Genomic DNA, 19301 nt, shown 5'->3' with positions numbered 1-19301 from the left:
CATTTTTTTTTATTTGTGTTTATTTGGTCTTTAAATTTTAAAAATATCTAATAAATGTATTAACTAAAATTAATATAAAAAATTCTTAAACTTTAAAATTTATATATAATAAGTTCATACATTTTTTTAATTTGGAATATAAAAGATCAGCCTATCCAAAATAAATAAATAAATATATTTATGACGCAAAAAATTCAAAATTAAGTCTATTAACTTTATATTTAATAGATTATTTTAAGTGTAAGGAAAAAATAAAAATAAAAATTATTAAAAAATTTAAAAACTTTAAAATCAGTTACTGATGAGAGGAGTTACACAAGAAACACCTCATAACGCACATTAATTACAAAATAAAAAACAATTATTTTATTTTTATTTTTAATTTTGAAGTAAGATTTTAAATATTTGACCAATAAAAAAAAATGTTAATATTTTAATTTTTACAGGTACATGTAATAACTATAGTGGTGGGCCTCCCTGTTGAAAAGGGCGTAGTCTTTTTTCCAAAGCTTCCAATTTTGCCCCTCTCTTCTGGGCCCCACCTTCCCCCCCATCTCTGAACTTGCGGACTTTCACACCTCACATTCACATAACAAACACAGAGAGAGAGACGGGGAGAGAGACAGAGAGACAGGCGGAGAGAAATACAGAGACCTCTCTCTATCTCTCTCTGCAATTCTGCGTTCATTTCATGTCCGGTTGATATTTTTCGTTCTGTTGTTAATCATGGCCGCCTCCTCCTTTTCACTCACTTTCGTCTCCTTCTCTCTCTTCGCCGCCTTTTACCTCGCCGGTCTCTTTCTCTCCTCCCTTTTTCCTTTTCTCTGTTCACTCATTTTCTTTTCTCAATTCCTTTCGTTTTTTGTTTCTGTTTTGCAGATTCTCAATCCTTCATCGGCGTCAACTATGGCCAAGTCGCCAACAACCTTCCGCCGCCGGTCTCCACTGCCGCACTACTTCGCTCAACTACAATCGGCAAAGTCCGACTCTACGGCGCCGATCCACAGATAATCAAAGCCCTAGCCAACACCGGAATAGGAATCGTGATTGGCGTAGCCAATGGCGACATTCCTGCCCTGGCCTCGAATCCGAACTCCGCTGCTCAATGGATCAACACGAATGTCGTTCCCTACTATCCAGCCAGTAATATCGTGCTGATTACCGTCGGCAACGAGGTGATTTCATCCATGGATCAAGGCCTGATTTCGCAGCTTCTCCCAGCGATGCAGAACGTGCAGAACGCTCTGAATTCGGCGAACCTTGGCGGTAAGGTGAAGGTGTCGACAGTGCACTCGATGGCGGTGTTAAGCCAGTCGGATCCGCCGTCGTCGGGGAGATTCAATCCGGTGTTGGAACAGATGATGAAGGCGGTGGTGGAATTCGAGAAGGAGAACGCGTCGCCATTTGCGATAAACCCTTACCCGTTCTTCGCGTACCAGAGCGATCCGAGAGCCGAAACGCTGGCGTTTTGCCTGTTTCAACCCAACTCGGGCCGGGTCGACTCGGGAACCGGAATAAAGTACATGAACATGTTCGATGCTCAGGTCAGTCAACCGCTCCAATCAAGTTCTCCTAATTTCATTTCAATTTCTTAATCTTAATTAATTAATTAATTAATTAATTCCAATTCTTTCACCTTAAACACCGACGACGTTTACTTTAAGTCAACAGTCAATAGCCTCAAATTGTGACACGTGTCAATAAGCTTTAAATTTATTATTATTTTTTTTTTACCTTTTTTAAGTAAATATGTAATTTTTTTTTTAAGCATATAATTTGAAGATTAATTTACAAAAAGCTTTGGCTAAAAATATTAACGTCACTTTTTTTTGGGGGTTGCTGATGGTTATATTTTATTCTTTTGGGGTTAAAAAATCTCTTTCCATATGCATCGATATTAGCAAATTTATCATTTTCAGAATCAATTTTTTAGAAAGTAATCTGAATGACGTTACTTATCAATTTGGGTTTTTTTTTTTCCTGGCTGCTAGATTTGGAATTTTAATACTTTTTATAGATCTTGTTGCTGTTTATAGTTCTTGTGGTGCATTTCGATTTGGTGCTTGCTTGTGGGTACTTCGCGTAAATTGCTTGAAACTAAACAATGGGTGTAGATAATGATGTGTTTGAAGTTTTGATTGTTTCTGCCTGCAAGGTGTTTGTGATATTGCGTGAAAGAAATTGATGTGTAAAATCACTCGCTTGCTTGAACGCCCCTTCCTGATTTTACGCCCAATTGAAGATTAAAAGCGTAAATTCTGTTTTATTTTCAACCCAAAAGGCCAATTTAGAAGAAAAAAGTGATCAGGTGGGAAATGTTTTGATTGTTTCTGTCTGCAAGGTGTTTGTGATATTGCGTGAAAGAAATTGATGTATGAAATCAGTAATCACTCGCTTGCTTAAACGCCCCTTCCTGATTTTACACCCAATTGAAGACTAAAAGCCTGATATTCTGTTGTATTTTCAACCCAAAAGGCCAAAAGAATTTAGAAAAAAGTGATGAGGTGGGAGATGTCATTCAACTTTCGAATCTTAGCAAATAAGCTTGCTTTTCCTGTGTGATGTGACCTATATTATGCTCGGTTACAGCTGGCCTGTGCCAATTAATGTCGGTAAGTCCTTCCAAGATATCAATTATTATAGCAGATGAGGAATGCTTACATATTATTTATTGGCCTGGAATTTTTCTTCCTTTTCTTTTTGGGTTTATTGAGCTGTGATATTAGTAAGAGCTAGTGTCCTCGTGACAAGGATTAGAGACGTTTGAAGACACATTTCAAAATTTTGTATTCAAGCCTAGCCCCTCCATGAATGGATGGAGCAGATTAGATATAACCCTACAATTGGTTAAAAAACGCATAATATCCCAATAAAAAGGAAAAAGAAGGTTTTCTCTCCCTCTCCTCTTCTCCCCTGACTCGTCCTTTTTTTTTTTTCCCCTAATATGCCCGTTAGTCAGAAAGACAACCAAGTGGGCTAGTGATGTAAGAATTTGGTTTTTCTACTTTCTCCTTTTTGTTGAGAAAAGATATCGGGGAGACCCTTGACTTGGATGGACTCCTGCGCCCTTTTTATTTAGTTTGTTTATCTTGGTGCCCCCTCTCGAGTCAGGTTCGCAGTTAGCTGGACACTATTTTGAATAATTGTGTATTCAAGCCCTCGAAAGAAAATTTTTGTAACTTGAGAACTATTGGTTTTGGTGTGGGTGCTTATAGAAAAAAAATTATAATTATCAAGGGAGCACAGCATATGGTGGTGCGCTGGAATCCCCCCAGCACAACCAAACAAGCACATTCTGAATTTTGTGGCATTTCTTTCTGTGGTCTTCAACTACCATGTTTGTTTAAAACTTGTATTTATGATATCTTGCAACAGATTCTAATAATTTGAACTACTACATCCATTATTGGGAGCTATTATTATTTGGTCCATGACTCGTATTGATTTCAACAGCTTGATGCAGTAAGGTCTGCCTTGAATGCACTGGGTGATTTCAAGGATGTCGAGATCTTGGTAGCTGAAACGGGGTGGGCGTATCGCGGTGATAGCAATGAAGTTGGAACAACTATGGAAAATGCAAGAGCTTACAATGGCAATTTGATTGCACATCTTAGATCAATGGTGGGTACTCCATTGATGCCTGGAAAATCAGTGGATACATATATCTTTGCTCTCTATGATGAAAACTTGAAGCCTGGCCCCACCTCCGAACGATCATTTGGGCTGTTCCGTCCAGATCTAACCATGACATATGATGTTGGGCTCTCAAAGAACAGCCAGGTCAGTCAATGGTTGAATCATTGATTGCTAATTGCATCAACTTTACTTTGATGAACTTTATCCAATCATTTTACATCCATGAAGTTGACTCTTGAATGTTACAGACTCCTACAACTCCAACAACTCCAGCCACCCCGTCCCCAAAACCGACTGCGGCTGCTTGGTGCATGCCCAAGGCAGGTGCTTCTGATGCTCAACTTCAGTCGAATCTCGACTATGCTTGCGGGCACGGTATCGATTGTGGGGCGATCCAACCGGGGGGTGCCTGTTTTGAGCCAAACACTGTAAAATCACATGCTGCTTATGCTATGAATCTCTACTACCAATCTCTTGGCAAGAATCCATGGGACTGTGATTTCTCGCAGACAGCAACACTAACATCCACAAATCCTAGTAAGCTTTCTGTTCTAATATCTCTTCCATTCAATTTCAGCCAAGCAATAAGGGAAGGACAGAAAGTTTTCATATTTTGGTGTTATTTTTTTAGTTGAAGTTCTCACATTTGTGGATTTTCAGGTTATAATGGCTGCTCGTATCCAGGCGGAAGCAGCTGAGAAGGGAGATCATAGTTCAGTGATATGAGATAAAGAATTAGTTTTCCATATTCTAAGGTGTCTTAAGACATTTGAAAACAAACGAATGAAGCAATAATCTAATTAATTGGCCAACAATTGGTCATTCTTAGCTGCCCTGTCCAACATTCTACAAAGCCAAAATGGCTACCTTCTTAAATTCTATTAATTAAGAATAACAATTTTTTTAGGGGAAAAATCAATCCATGCCCTTTTATATATTAATTTCAACTTCAACTTTTACCTTTTGTTAAATTTTTTTTCTTTCATAAGTTTGTTATGTTTGTAATAACGTGTAACAACCTAAGCTCACAGTTAGTAGATATTGTCCTTGTTACGTATCGTCAGTTTCACGGTTTTAAAACGTGTCTGCTTGGGAGAGGTTTCCATCCTCTTGTAAGAAATGTTTTGTTCTCTTCTCCAAACGTGGGATCTCACAACCCATCCCCCTCTTAAGGACCAATCTCATAATCCATCCCCCTTAAAGACCGAGTGTCCTCGTTGGCACACCGCTCGACTCTAATACCGCTTGTAACAATCCAAATCCATTGTTAGCATATATTATCTGCTTTGGCCCATTATGTATCGCTGTCAATCTTGCAATTTTAACAATTTTAAAACGCTATCTATTAAGAAGATATTTCCACACCCTTAAAAGGAATGTTTCGTTTAAATTGAGTTTGACCAACAGTACAAGGTAGAGCATAGAGCAAATCTTCTCAAACTCAAATTGTACGAAAAATTCAACTTTTATATCAATGTTTTTTTAAGTATCACCAATTTTGTAATTTATATATGCTTTATAATCCATTACTTCTTAACAAAAATCTTAAATGAAATATAAATACTACCATATGCGAATGAGACCCTAACGTTTTGGTCGACAATATATGTTAAAGTGACGCCAATAAAAATCAATTAGATGATAAAAATCTTTGGCTCATACGTGAAAGAGCTGAAACTCATTTCCTTCCCCAATGACCTTTATTGTCATTCATTCTACCTACCTTCTTCCTCGTTAAGTTTTCCAATCAGCAATTACTATACATTTTTAATCTAATCTAAAGAGAAAATTGCGATAGAACATACTTAGTCCATTCACAATTTGACACTTATTACCACATACAATGAGTAAGGAGGTGTTTAGAACTGAAAAAAATTCCCAACTACAAGCAGAGTACATGATTTTCTCAATTAAAACAATATCCACCTTACTCCAAGTGGACGAAAAGATTGTTTCAGATCAAAACCAGCATTTTGGCCCGTTCTCGGATTTTTATTTTCCTGAAAGATGTAGCAGTTATAACTTGAAAGGAAAATATAGCAACACTGTAGATGAGATGAGTAATGACAAGGCAATTAATCTGCAAATTTAACTTCTAATCTAAAAGTTCTTGATATAAGAACCAACTTACCTGGAATAATGGCGTCAAATACTCAAAATCCGCCCAATAAACGAACATCGGATTTCGTATGAACAGTTTTCTGCCAAAGCCTACTTGAAATAGAAGCCATTTGCTTCGTATATTGATCCACATTCAAATAATAACCAAGTTCGGAATGAAATTTATTGATAATTTGAAGTGCACTTTTCTCAACAGTAAGGAATGTTTGGTGTCAAGATAAATTTGTGTTGTCTTACATATATCTGTGAAGCAAATTGATTGCTCCCCCCAACGAATGAAATCTGCCCCCTTTCAGGTAATATGTGTCCTAAAAAGACGGTAAAAAAAAAAATACGCTGACAAAGTAGAGGTTGGGTCACATAATTAATACAGCAGGAGTTAAGCCTTCCCATGGACTACGATATGATGATATATAGCTAAGATAAAATATAGTGGAGTTAAACAACAAGCTAAATGAAGAGTAAACCTGGAAGGCTAACGCCCAAAAATGAAGTGGTTTCATGGTGTTGATCTTTCTTAAGCTGACGACCTCTTATCCACAGCAAGACTTGAGAAAGTATGTCCGATAAGGGACCGACTTAGCCGCTGGAGATAATCTCGTGAATGAGATCACTGACTGTTTCGTCGTCGGATCTAACAACCAGCTTCATTGCAACCTCCCTTGAAGCATCGAGACCAAATGACAGACGGGCGAGAACTCTAACGTTGCCAATGAATACACCAGATAGTAAACATGTGTGTGACCGCTGATTGCTAGGGACAACTTCTGTTCCCTGGAAAACAATGAATTGAAGAGACAGAAAAACAGAAGTTACATCTGATTTTAGGAGGAATAATATACCATAACCATTTTTTGTTTGTTATTATGTTTTTAAAAATTAAGTTTACAATTAGTTTTCTTGCTTTATTACCTAATTTAAAGCAAGATTTCGAAAACCAAACCAAATTTTGTAAACCAAAAAAGTAGTTTTTTAAAACTTTTTGAAACAGAAAACCAAACAAAATACAAAATAGATGAGAAGTAGGGCTTTAATTATCAAAATCCTGGAACAAAGGAAAAGGTTGGCTTCTTTGGGCTGCAGGGGAAAAAGATTTGAAACCAGAGGTAGCCCCTGCACTCGAATAAGTTCAACATTCATTTTAACATTGACTCATAAAAAGCACCCAAGTTTCTAATGTCGTCGTTACAATGTAACTAAAACAGTATTACTAGTTGTCACCAATTCAGGAAAACATGGTAAAAAGGAAAACCTTGAGCCGCTAATCATAGTTCATTTTCGAGATGATTTGTTTTCCTTAAGTGTTGACACATAATTGTACTGTTCTATCATCCAGAAGATTTTCATTAAGGTGGAAATATTCATGCACGTACAAAATAAATCCATATGCGCATACCTCACAAGGCTGCATGCCGAGAAGGTCTATGACAGCTCGCACAGCTTCAGCCAAGCTCCCTCTTGGGCCTAATCCATATTCATCTACTCGTTCACCATCTTCACCCATGCTTTCCCATGCATTCTTGAAGTTAGAAACTGCTACTTTCAACATGTAGTCTGCAGCAACCACCTCGACGTCCTCAAGCTGATATTCATCTTCAACGCCATCGTCCTCTGCCTCGCCAGTAGATGGATCAATCTTTTTCCGAGAAGGATAAGAAAGGGGGGAAAATGAAAGATGTATTAGTCTAGAAAGACCAAATGGCAAATAGATTTAAGAAAATAGATGGACTAGAATAAAATAGTCTTGAAATTATTTGAATGCTTAATTGCTTTCTTTTTCCTCTTAATCAGAAACAAAAATTCATTGATCAGCAATACATACGAAGGTTTCAACGGATCAAAATTTCACCTCAATTGGAAACTCTAATGGAGCAATTACAAAATATTTGGAGGAAAAGTTTTAAAGGAAATCAAACCAAACTAACAAATCCTGAAGACGTTCACGATTCCTAGCCTCACTATAGAACACTCTTTATTTCTCACAACCAAATAAGCCAAAGTGAGTCTTTACAATGCTGCCCCACAAAATAAAAACTTATTTGAATGATTTATATTTTTTGTTTTTTTATTATTATGTTGTTATATTTGTGAGTGACTATCGATGCCAACTTGTGTGCACTTCGACAAATCTTACGAAAGTATTGAGCTTGGTACATTTAATTGCCAATAGAACTCATAGAATATTAAATTCTAGGTAGATGATCATCATGATTTCAACTCAATCTCTCAAAGCGTTTTATTGTTTAGACAGATTAAATTTTCTCCATATGCATTGTGGAATAAAAAAAAAAAATAGACGGAAGAGTCAACATTTGGACATATAATTATAGGTATATCAACAAAGCATGTAAACTTGGTATCTCATAAACAAAAATGTTCCATCTAGCATCTGTACAATCATTCTTATTGTGAAATGCCATAATAGAACTCACAAATTGCGTCGACAACAAATAACTACCATAGACTTAGCACAACAAAATGATTGAGCATAAATGAGAGACTATATTTTGTCCTAATTAATTAATTTTTTTAGCAAGACACAACTTCTCATTATATAATGAAAATGAATAAATATTCAAGGAATACAAACTCCCTTAAAAAGAAAAAAATACAAACAACAAATACAGAATAGAGATTAGCCAAGAAAATAAATACATATTTTAAGAACCAACAACTTCAATTGGAAGAACTAGCTTGCAAATGAATGATGAAACTATGAATAAGGCCTCCACCAAACTGAAAAACTGATAGCTACTTTAAATCTTTAAAAATAACCAAAAACCGACAACCAACCAACCAAAAAACCTTTTAAAACTCATCATAAAGCAATCTCAAAAAACTCTCCAGCTTTGCAAGAACTATTAACCCATTGAAAGGAACTTATGAAAAACCATCACCAGCAAAGAAAAAGAAATCTCCTCATGCAAGTCAATTAAAATATCGAAGACAAGACAAAACAAAAATTAGCAAAGCTAAACCATGATGTGGTTTCCTTCTTGAGCCAAAGCAGGAATTTCACGAAACTCAAAGAGTCTTCTTGGCCATAATACCGAAATGACAAGTCAAAAGCTTCAGGAAGAAAATAAATAAATAAATAAATAAAAAATAAGAACAATTTCCATATTGAAATTCAGAGGCTGAGTGACTGATTTCACACTACTCAAGCTTACCTTAGAGTCATCCTTAGAGACATGACCATGAGGTGGAGGGTCTTTTGTAGAGTAAATAACTCCTCTTGTTAAACCTAGAACTAGATCCAAAGGAGTGAAGACAAAATAATTGTTGAAGGGTAAGATAAGAGAAGAGGAAGGTGGTAAGGCGACATTTTGATTCGAGGGTGATAAAAGTCCTATTCGTCTTTCTTCAATTGAATGAGAATTCAAAGGATTTTCCTCCAAACATGGAAGAAAGGGCCGCTTTTTTACATGAATAATTCAAAGGATAGGCATAACCATTCTTGCCCTTTTTAACATTTGGGGGCTTGGAAATCTCAAAATCCATAATGGAGATTTCTAAAAGAGGCTCGGGATTCTCCAATTTATGGGGGATATGATTCGAAAGAAGAATTTTTGATATCTTTCACTTTCAAACTCTGAACACACCTTTTCAACTCTCTTTTTCCTGTCCTAATTATTTAAATACTTCATCAAAGAAGGAAGCTGCACACAAAATACAGGAAAATTCCATACCTCTTTGACAATGAACTTCAACATATTTGAGAACTTCCCAACAGCGGCGACTCCATCTGGCTTCTCAAATGCCACAAAGGTTTGCCCAGGTGTATTGTAAGGAAGAGATCTAAGTGGCTTGGATACTACTTCCGAGAATTCCTCTGCTTCTGAGGCATCCACAATAACATTGACCTGCAGAGGCAGACAATTATAAAAGCATTTCTCTAGCTGGTTCAACAAAAAGTTGCACTTGATTTTTTGGCATTACATTTTCTAGTAGCTGCTCAGGAATTGTATTTGTGCAGTTATATTGAAAGACAACGTGTCTATCAAAAATATGCTTGACAACATTGACAGCATACTCTGTTTCTGCTTCTGTAAGCTCCATGGAAGCTGATGACTGTAAGGACAACATAGAAGTACCCATAATAAAAACAGAGCACACTAACATATAAGAATTTGTATAGATCGGTTAATAAAGAGGGCAAATGGAAGAACCTTGAAAAGCTTCCCAAAGTCAGAGAATTCTGCAATGGAACGAAGCATCTTTTCATAAGCATCGACAGAAGAAGTAAGGGTAGTGGGAGGAACACCAAGCCCTTTCGATTTTTTACTACTACCCTTCTTCTCAGCAAGTGGCTGGGATTTGATCTCCTTAGATACAGAATCAAGATCAAAAGGTTCTTCAGAAGGTTCCTGTGCCCATATGCAATGAGATGAGATAGTGACTGTGGTAAACTAAATTTAAGAACACCAAGTTAAAGCACCTTACATAATTTTTCAAACTGGTCTCTAGATTGCTCAGTGGCAAGTCTAGAGAGCCAAAAAGAATTTCTTGCACGTCTTCCTCATTTTCAACAATTGAGCCTTCTGCTCCAAGTGTCTTAAGATAAAGGGTTGCCCTATCACGAACCTGCAGCCAACAATTGGTCCATAGTTGCACATTGTTCAGGAAAAGAGATGAAAAAAGAAAAAACTAAAAACCAAGTCCATATTCTCAGAGAAATAGAAATAAGCAAAAAGAGTAAATTTCTGGAATCCAAACAAATAAGAAACAGCAAAACAATAGAAAAACCTTAACAACGATCATAAATACACAGCATCAAAACTTATTGCAAAATTATTAACAATAAGATATGATGATACATGACGTAATAATGATCAAAGAATGGTGTATCACGTAGGGATGTGCATTATACCAACTACATGTTCTCCACTTATTTTCTTTTTCAGTAATTGATACTCAAATTGTCTACAAATTTCCGTGAAAACTGGCTACTATGCATAAACCACCATAACTACATATTATCAAATCAGATATAGGGATGGACAGGCGGAAGCTAGCTATAACCCATCCTCAACTCTACTAAAAGAAAATCTAACCTGTCTTAAATTAGACAACTGAAAGCTTTGTAGACCTTTTTTGTGACCATCCCTTATTGATTGCTCACAAAAGGAAGACCTAACGAACTTCCTTTTTTCCAGATTGCAACTTTTTGGAGCTACTTATGAATAGGTCTAGGGAGCGTTATAGTTAGAATTAGAGAGATTAACCAGAATTCATTCAGTTCAATACTTTAACACATACTAAACCAGAAACTGGATCTTAGTTTTCATACAATCAGATAGTAGGGCTATGACTGAATGAACCAAATTGATTGAAAACATATTGCAACTTATGTGTATTTAAGAATATAGTGCAAACTTGTTTGTTTCTATCCTTCAACAAGCTTTGAAGCAAAGTGTATTTGACATGAACCACCAAGGACATCAAATTAAAGTTCATATTCAAATTAATAATTTTGATACAATTTTTATTGTTTTTTAATTTTATTATTGGCATATTAAAGAAGGGTATTTTGTCATTTTGCTATGATCTATGATGTGGCATGCATTTAGGTTTTTGGGAGGTTACCTAAAGCCTGACTATTAGTTGCACAGAGCAGAATCTAATGCATTGAGTTTTAGCCTTTGTGCTTCTTCAAGTTTAGCCAAGAGAGCTTGAATTTTCCAACACGTGTTTTGTTGCATGCCAAGAAGATTCAAGAAGGATTGATCATCCTATATGGTGGAGTGTTTGAATCTTGAGTCAAAGAACTTGTTCTTTGTCTCAAAAGGCCTAATCCTTAGGGGTTGAAATTGAATTGATTTGGGGGTTTTAGTGTTTGTGAATGGAATTGACATAACCAAAGTTCCAACCCCCTTGGGTTTTCATAACAATATTATAGGTAGTGATCAACAACCAATTGATCGACTGAAACGCTATTTATTGCTCAGATCCTCCTTGAAGGAGAAATATTTTAATTAACTCATAGATTAGAGCAACCCTTTGAGCTAGGGTACATGTCAATTAACTTATTGATTAGAACAAGCCTTTGAGAAAGGGATATAGAACAACCCTTTGAGCTAGGGATACTAACACCTAGCAAGAAGATGTTAATAGACCAACTAGAGTTAACCTCCATTCATGAACAAGAATTGTTAAAAGGGTTCAACTTGATTAAACTAATGCTGAAATTTTTTGGCTGATTTTTAAGTTTGTGTATTTTTCTGAAACATTTATTGACTTTCAATAAATAAAATCATCAGCATTGACATCTTCTTCCTCAGCCCCAACCAAAACAATTGCATTCATCATATCACAAATTAAATGCAAGCAAAAAGTCAGTATTAAAGCATCCAACATTGAGACATGAATACGCTATTCAAAATAAATCATCAAGAACAACAAATCTAAGACCTTTGAAATTATAGACTCACCTCATCATCACTATCAAAAAGGCATCGTTGAAGGAGAACATATATTCGGGGCTGAAACAGTTGGAAATTTTCAATCAGTTTAGCAAAGTAAAAAGTTACCGTGCACTTTCACTTTTATGGGAATGAGGAAGCACAGAAGTAATGATACCTTCAATGAATCAACCATGACAGCAAACTTCGCCAAAGTGCTCACAGCACAGGCTCGAACAGTTGCATTCTCAAGATGTACTCGATTATATATATAACGTATATACTTGCTAGGATCTGAGGCTTTTGGACCTTCAATTCCCAAAAAGTGAAGTATCTAATACAAGAAGAGCAAACTTACATACAACGTTAGGTAGAAGGAAAGGAAGATCTAATTTCTCAACCAATTATCAAAGTAATGATGAAGACTGACCTGTGTAGAAAGATATGTGAATTCACAGTCTTCTATGAACTCACACAAATGAAGCAAGCCATTTTCTTTAGCTTCAGGGATATCTCTGATAAGGATCACAATTGAATCAACTATCACCTTTTTGTATTCAAATCCACCTTCTTCTCTGAGAATGTTGCATAGGAAGTTCATCCTAAAATAACAAAAACAAACAATATTGATTACTGCAAAATATTTACATTACATACAGTAGGTATGCACCCAATAAACTATAATATTCTTTTTTTTTAAGAGAAACTTGGGTGTACTACTAAAGTGAAAAGAAAACAATCAATGGGCAAAAACTGTAATCTTCAAACACAAAATCATGAACATTATTTACTCACAAAGATCTGTACTTCAATGGAAACTTCAAACACAGTGACCTGATGGCATCCACAACTACAATTTTAAATTCATCAGCAATATCTGACATAAAATTTGTTATTTGCTTCATCAGGCGATCCACACTTGACTCATTTCCAGTCTTTAGAAGTGTAGTTATTGCAAGAGTTGCGATGCTTCTGTTCTGGTCTGAAATCAAACTCTCCATATCAATGTTACAATTGGTGACAGCCATTGGATGTGTCATTGCCACCTGTAAAAGTACAAGTGTCTTTAGTATTGACTTCAAGAAGGTAGTAACAAGAATGGAGTATAGTTACAGAACAACCAACATTACTTCGCATGATTAAATAAATTAAATAAGGGGCACACAAAAACAAAAGAAAGAGTTCTCTTCCATATTTTCAACTGCCAAGTGAGGAGTATTTTTCCTAACCATCTATTAAGAGAAAAATATCTAATTTAATAGAGAAAAGAGCATGACTCAAATGTAAAGGACCTTGTTCAGAGTACGGATGGCAGCAAATCTCAATACTGGCTTGGGAGAGTTCAAAAAGAGCTGAAGTACAGTAATTGCTGGAGTAACTTCTCTGCTTGTCACGCCATTTAGTTCTGCAATAGCTCTGGCAGCCTCAAGGATGACCATCTCTGATTTGTGCCGCAGACAACTTTCAAGAAAATCATATAAAGGTCGTTCCCCAGTTTGACTATTAGCAGACTCACTAGCAACCTGCAAAAGACTTTCATTTATGCATCAGCAGAAAAAAGAAATTCAGTGCTATGTATGACCCTTTTCTGAAACACACCTGACTGGCATAACGAACCAAAAGACATTGTGCCAGAGGAGAGCGAGCAGTGCCCCGTGTCAAGCTACTAACCAACTTGTTAACAGCTAGACGATCATTCTGGCGGATCTGCAGTTTGGAAATACAACCTTTTATCATATGTTTTAAATTCTAAACTTACCTAACCCAGAGATCAACAGTATCCGCTATAACCAGAAAAGTATTAATTCATGCTACAGTATCCAATCTCAACAAATTTCATGCTCGTCTTACAGCCACCAAGAAAGTTTCTCAACAGATCTCAGCCTGTTCTTGTGTGGCATTGCCAGAGACATACATACAGAACAATACAAATAACATAAAAATGAAAAATGGAGATATCCAGAAGTACGGTAGGATTTACTACTGATGTTTGGAAAAAGAACAAATTTTTTAGGCAACAATTTGTACACAAACAAAATAAAAGAAGAGTATCGAGAGCACTACAAAGAACTGTTAGCTTTCTATGTCGAACAAAATAGTGTAGGAATAATGGAATAGTTGCAAATTTGAAAATAAGTTAAATTAAAACACTGGGCTGCTCAAGGATAATCAGAGTATTGATCCCCAAAAAAAGGAGAGAAGAGTTGCCATCAGGACTGAACTCGTGGATATTTCATCCAAAGAGAAAATCCCATGGAGACAAAAATGCAAGCTGAAATGAGCTATCGAGAATGATGAAAAAAGCTAGTTTTCCATAGATTGATGTCATGTAAGCGAAGAACGAACACCATTGTGGAGATTATTACAAGTTCAGGAGCTAGTTTGGTCACTGATCATGACATTGAAGCTCAGTTCTCAATCTTTACTAGGGTTTGTACATTGAAAAGTCGCGGCAGGGTCCACTACCAACCCTTGACAATCGGGATCCCATTAGGCCCCACAAAGGACAGATTTGAAGGGATCCTTCTCGAATGGAGAAATTTTCCAGACAGTTGCAGATCTTAGTACTAATAAATCTCCTGCGCATAGTTATACCACTAATTTCTTTTTTTTAAAAAAAGAATTGGAACATTCTTCAAGGCTGTTCCAAGACGTTTTGAGAGTGCTGTCATCAACATGATCCTAAATGAGACCAATAATTGCCTTTTTTATTAGAGAAGTGATGCAAAAGGCGTGATGGAGGCCTATAAGCCTCACATTATGCCTTTACAAGATCATTACCCGGGTGCTCAAAAAGGCTTAAAAAAAAATCATTCACTATCACAGATTTCCAATCCACTTTTGTTGAAGGGAAACAAATTCTTGATGTTTATCGCAAATGAACTCATTGAGAAATACAAGAGGACTGAAAGGAGGGGGTCATCATTAAGCTTGATATTGAGAAGGCTTTTGAAATGGTGGATTGGGACTTCCCAAGGCATACTGCCACTTCGTAAATTTGTTTATTCAATGAAATGAATTGACACTGTTTCTCACAAAAACAAATAAAATAAAATAAAAAAGAAAGAGGGAAAAAAACTGGGTTGCTTAAGGGGCAAATAGATAATGGTTGGCAAAATTTTAATTTTAGTAGGATAAGTGCTAGAGCTATCAGGCTAATCACTACTCTGCTGTGCAGTATGAACACATCAAATATGAAAATAATAAGTCAAAACCTTTACTCTAGAAGTCTATAGTGTTGGAAAAATGTGACAGATGAATCAAATTAAAAACTCCGTATTCCAGTCACATAATAAACTAAACTATTAACTTTGGCATACCTGATGAAGCAAACCCAAGGCATGAAATTGTACGAGTGGTGCCCTTGACTGCACAGCTTCTTGGACCTCATTACTCCATCGCTTCACAATCTCAGGATTTGTCTAAGGAGACAAAAATTGTTAAATAGAATTACTATGTAAAAGGTTGTACGTCTACCATTAAGCTCGAGTAGATGGTACCTGGAGTAAATGAATCCCACTGACTAAGGCTGCACTAGCAACCACTGGGTTTTTGTCTACAATTGCTTGTTTCAGATACCGCTCAATCTGGGTGAGAAGGGTACCATCTGTAATTCTACAAAGTACACGTATAGCATTAGCACGGTACATATCGTTCTTGCTGTTCATGTCCTTCATCAGGGAGCTTGTCACAATAATAACCTTTAATTTTGAAAGTTCAAGAATGGTCAGTTTGTATTTATGCATTTATAATATACTGAAAACTCATGAAATTAGAAACAAGTACTAACATCATCAGAAGATGGAGAGAGCTCCTTTATCATTAAATAAACCATTCTCCTCAATTCTATATCTCTAGACTGGAAGAGCTTAGTCACACCAAAGAAAACTTCTGTAGCTTCAACCTATAGTAATTCATAGAATAAGAATATTATGAGAAACTAAAAAAACATACAGGAAAAACATGTCTGTGTCTATACTAAATTCATTTGTAAGATGGAAAACATAATCTGGGAAGAAAAACAAATAAAGCAAATTCAAGTAGAGGCAACATAACCTTTGTGAATGTTTCACCTTGGTTGAGAAGATACAAAAGCTTCGTTATGACCTGAATACCAGGCATAAAAGCGATCAGAACCAAAAACTAAATTAGGAAGAAATGGAAGATTGATGTCTAAAATATCAACCAATTCCATAGGTTCAAAGCATATACCTGGGAGCATTTCCTTGTGTCTAGCTGAGGATCATTGAACACCCTTGCTTCCTGAAGAACGGTACCTTTCTCAATCCCCAAAAACGGAGAATATTCCTCTGAAAAGAAACAAACAATTCCCAAAAGGCGTCAGAAAACAGTGGCGAAATGAGTCTAGTTCGAGATCAAAACTTCAGAACACAGGTAATTCCACCAAATTGCGACCAGGAGTAGCAAAACACTTAGCAGTTCCATTCACGTCAACCAAACAAACACATACATCTCAATTCAAGCGCGAAGAAGACAAATGCTCTATTCAAACATCTAAAGTAAGACTGAAATCAATACAATCAAGAGACTCAATCAACAAGTAACTAAAATGACAAAATCAGTGAAATCTGCCAAAGTTCAACAATAGAGACAAATTGCACGTAAGAAAAATGCTATATCCAAACATCTAAAGTAAGACTAAAACAACAACTAACTAAAATGACAAAATCAGTGAAATCTACCAAAATTCAACAGTAGCGACACATGGTATCAGAGCCATGCCCTAAACCTAACCATGCCAATAGAATCCTCAAATATCGAACAAAGAATGGCGAGCCTCAAAGGTGTAGTCAAAAGTGACTAAAGTGTCGAACAAATGGTGTACTTTGTTCGAGGGCTCCAGAGAAAGGAGTCGAGCCTCAATTAAGGGGAGGCTATTCGAGAGATCTATAAGCCTCAGGGGAGGCTTATAGTGCGCTTTGTTCGAGGGGAGGATTGTTGAGGATTATTGGGATTGGAAGTGTCCCACATGGGTTAATTTAGTGGAAGATCATGGGTTTATAAGTGAGGAATACTATCTCCATTGGTATGAGGCCTTTTGGGGAAGCCCAAAGCAAAGCCATGAGAGCTTATGCTCAAAGTGGACAATATCATACCATTGTGGAGAGTCTGATTCCTAACAAATTTCAGGTAAGAAAAATGCTATATCAAAACATCTAAAGTACGACTAAATCAACAAGTAACTAAAATGACAAAATCAGTGAGATCTGCCAAAATTCAACAATTGAAAAACAAATTACAGGTAAGAAAATCAGTAAACTAATCCAAAATTTCAAAAAACAACCAGATCGAATGCAGCAAGCACAATGAGAGAAGAAAGTAATCGTAATCCAAAGAACGTGGAGTAAGAACCTTCGTCGTCGTAGTCATCATCCTTCTTGACGAGAGGCTGAGCCATGGCGGAAGAGTCAGAAGAACCGGTGAGAGATCGGAATGGAAGAGAGTTGCAGAGAAATTTCGTCCGTGGGTGGGATTGAAATGGGGAAAAGCTGTGGAAGTGAGATCCAAGTCGAAGGTGAACGAAAGGAAGAAGAAGAAGCTGTAACGTAAGAGGGTGAAATCGGAAGAAGGGAAATTGGCGGGTGTGTGATATTTGCATATCTCACAATTTTCTTTACAAAAAACTGTCCATGAATATCAAATTCCCCATTTTACCCCTCCTCTCTTTTTTTTTTTTTTTAATCTTTACGCATTAAAAATTAAAATTCAGTTTTTATTACATTTAACGTCATAAATTAATTTTGTAGCCATTAATTATTAACATTCTATTTTTTTTAGTATTATTTACTAATTTTCTAGCTTTCAATTTTGTAATATTTTATACAAATTTTTATTATAATTCAATTAGTTTACCCTTATAATCTCAAGCATGATGTCATAATGATATGAACCAAGAGACATCAATCATACAATATACTTCAATGAAGATGTGAAGAAAAGGTTGTCAAAATTATCAAAAAGATGTTTCAATTCATGCTACATTGAAGAAGAATAAAGTTTGATTGTTGTAAATTTTGGGTGGGTTATAATTTAGAGTTATTGTGTTTTAAGACTTTTTATTTAATTTCGGTTACATTTACATAATGGCTAATTATGGCCATAAAGTGTGAATGTTACAACTTTTAGAATGCCTTTAATAGTTTCATTTTGAGGCTATATAAAGCCATCCATGTTGTATTTGTAATAAGACTTAGAAGATATAGTAAAAGGAGCATTTGTGCTTTTCTTTAGCCAATGGCTAAGTTTCTTTGCAACTCTATGTAGTTTAGGTTGCATGTAGAATCATTCAAGTTTGACATGATCAACCTTGCTTGTGGAGTGATTCGAATCTCAAACAAGTGTTTGAGATATTTGATCAACAAGAATCATTGAAGCTAGACATGATCGATCTTGCTTCTGGAGTGATTCGAATCTCAAACAAAGTGTTCTTTGCTTGAGATATTCGATCCACAAGGTAATTCGAATCTTATTCCCCTTGTAGTTGATTCCTTATCTTATCATTTGGTATCAGAGCTTCAGGCTCAAGATCGGATATATGTTTCCTTTGCGTTTCTTCTCAATTTAATTTTTTATTTATTTTCATCTTTTTAGTTTTTAATCGACCCAAAGTTCAAATTCAATTTGTTTACTCTAAATCTTTAGATGATCATATTATCCATGTACGCAATGTTTTGACTACTTTAAGAAACGAATGTTTGTATGTAAATTTAAAGAAATGTAGCTTTTGCATGGAAAAAGTTAACTTTCTTGGGTTTGTAGTTTCATCTAATGGTGTTGAGGTTGATGAAGAGAAAGTGAAGGCTATAAAAGATTGGCCTACTCCGAAAAATGTAAGTGAGGTAAGAAGTTTTCATGGTCTTGCAAGTTTCTACCGTAGGTTCATTAAAAATTTTAATACAATTGCTTCACCCTTGAATGAACTTGTTAAGAAAAATGTATCCTTTATATGGGAAAAAGATCAAGAACTTGCTTTTAATACTTTGAAAGATAAATTGAGTTCTGCTCCCTTGCTTGCATTACCTAATTTTGAGTCTACTTTTGAAATTGAATGTGATGCTAGTGGAGTAGGGATAGGTGCTGTATTAATGCAAAATCAAAGACCTTTAATGTTCTTTAGTGAGA

The 19301-nt window shown here is 35.9% G+C and overlaps 2 protein-coding genes across 3 annotated transcripts; one reads left to right on the top strand and one right to left on the bottom strand.

Annotated features, from left to right (window-relative positions):
- Positions 1–564: 564 nt before the first annotated feature.
- LOC111448341 (glucan endo-1,3-beta-D-glucosidase) lies at positions 565–4465 on the top strand. Its single transcript, XM_023087858.1, has 5 exons — positions 565–793; positions 880–1544; positions 3454–3780; positions 3885–4173; positions 4297–4465. The coding sequence occupies exons 1-5, from the start codon at positions 727–729 to the stop codon at positions 4332–4334; spliced, it is 1386 nt and encodes a 461-aa protein (XP_022943626.1). The 5' UTR covers positions 565–726; the 3' UTR covers positions 4335–4465.
- A 1428-nt stretch (positions 4466–5893) lies between these two features.
- Positions 5894–17761, bottom strand: LOC111448340 (coatomer subunit gamma-like). Of its 2 annotated transcripts, XR_002711421.1 has the most exons (19): positions 17532–17761; positions 16371–16468; positions 16215–16265; positions 15949–16062; positions 15659–15859; positions 15479–15580; positions 13758–13865; positions 13451–13681; positions 12954–13204; positions 12589–12760; positions 12337–12492; positions 12189–12239; positions 10201–10341; positions 9927–10124; positions 9697–9828; positions 9447–9620; positions 7154–7393; positions 6255–6531; positions 5894–6112 (listed from the first exon to the last, which is right to left on the bottom strand). XR_002711421.1 is itself a non-coding variant. In XM_023087857.1 (18 exons), exons 1-18 carry the CDS (start codon positions 17575–17577, stop codon positions 6337–6339), a joined length of 2661 nt encoding a protein of 886 aa, XP_022943625.1. In that variant the 5' UTR covers positions 17578–17761; the 3' UTR covers positions 5894–6336. The 2 variants fall into 2 exon arrangements, 1 of the variants encoding a protein (XP_022943625.1); XM_023087857.1 differs by having other exon boundaries at positions 5894–6531.
- Between the last annotated feature and the right edge of the window lie 1540 nt (positions 17762–19301).

This window comes from Cucurbita moschata, unplaced genomic scaffold, assembly GCF_002738365.1.
Source record: "Cucurbita moschata cultivar Rifu unplaced genomic scaffold, Cmos_1.0 Cmo_Scf00010, whole genome shotgun sequence".
NCBI lineage: Eukaryota > Viridiplantae > Streptophyta > Magnoliopsida > Cucurbitales > Cucurbitaceae > Cucurbita > Cucurbita moschata.
This window is presented reverse-complemented; position numbering and strand designations above follow the sequence as displayed.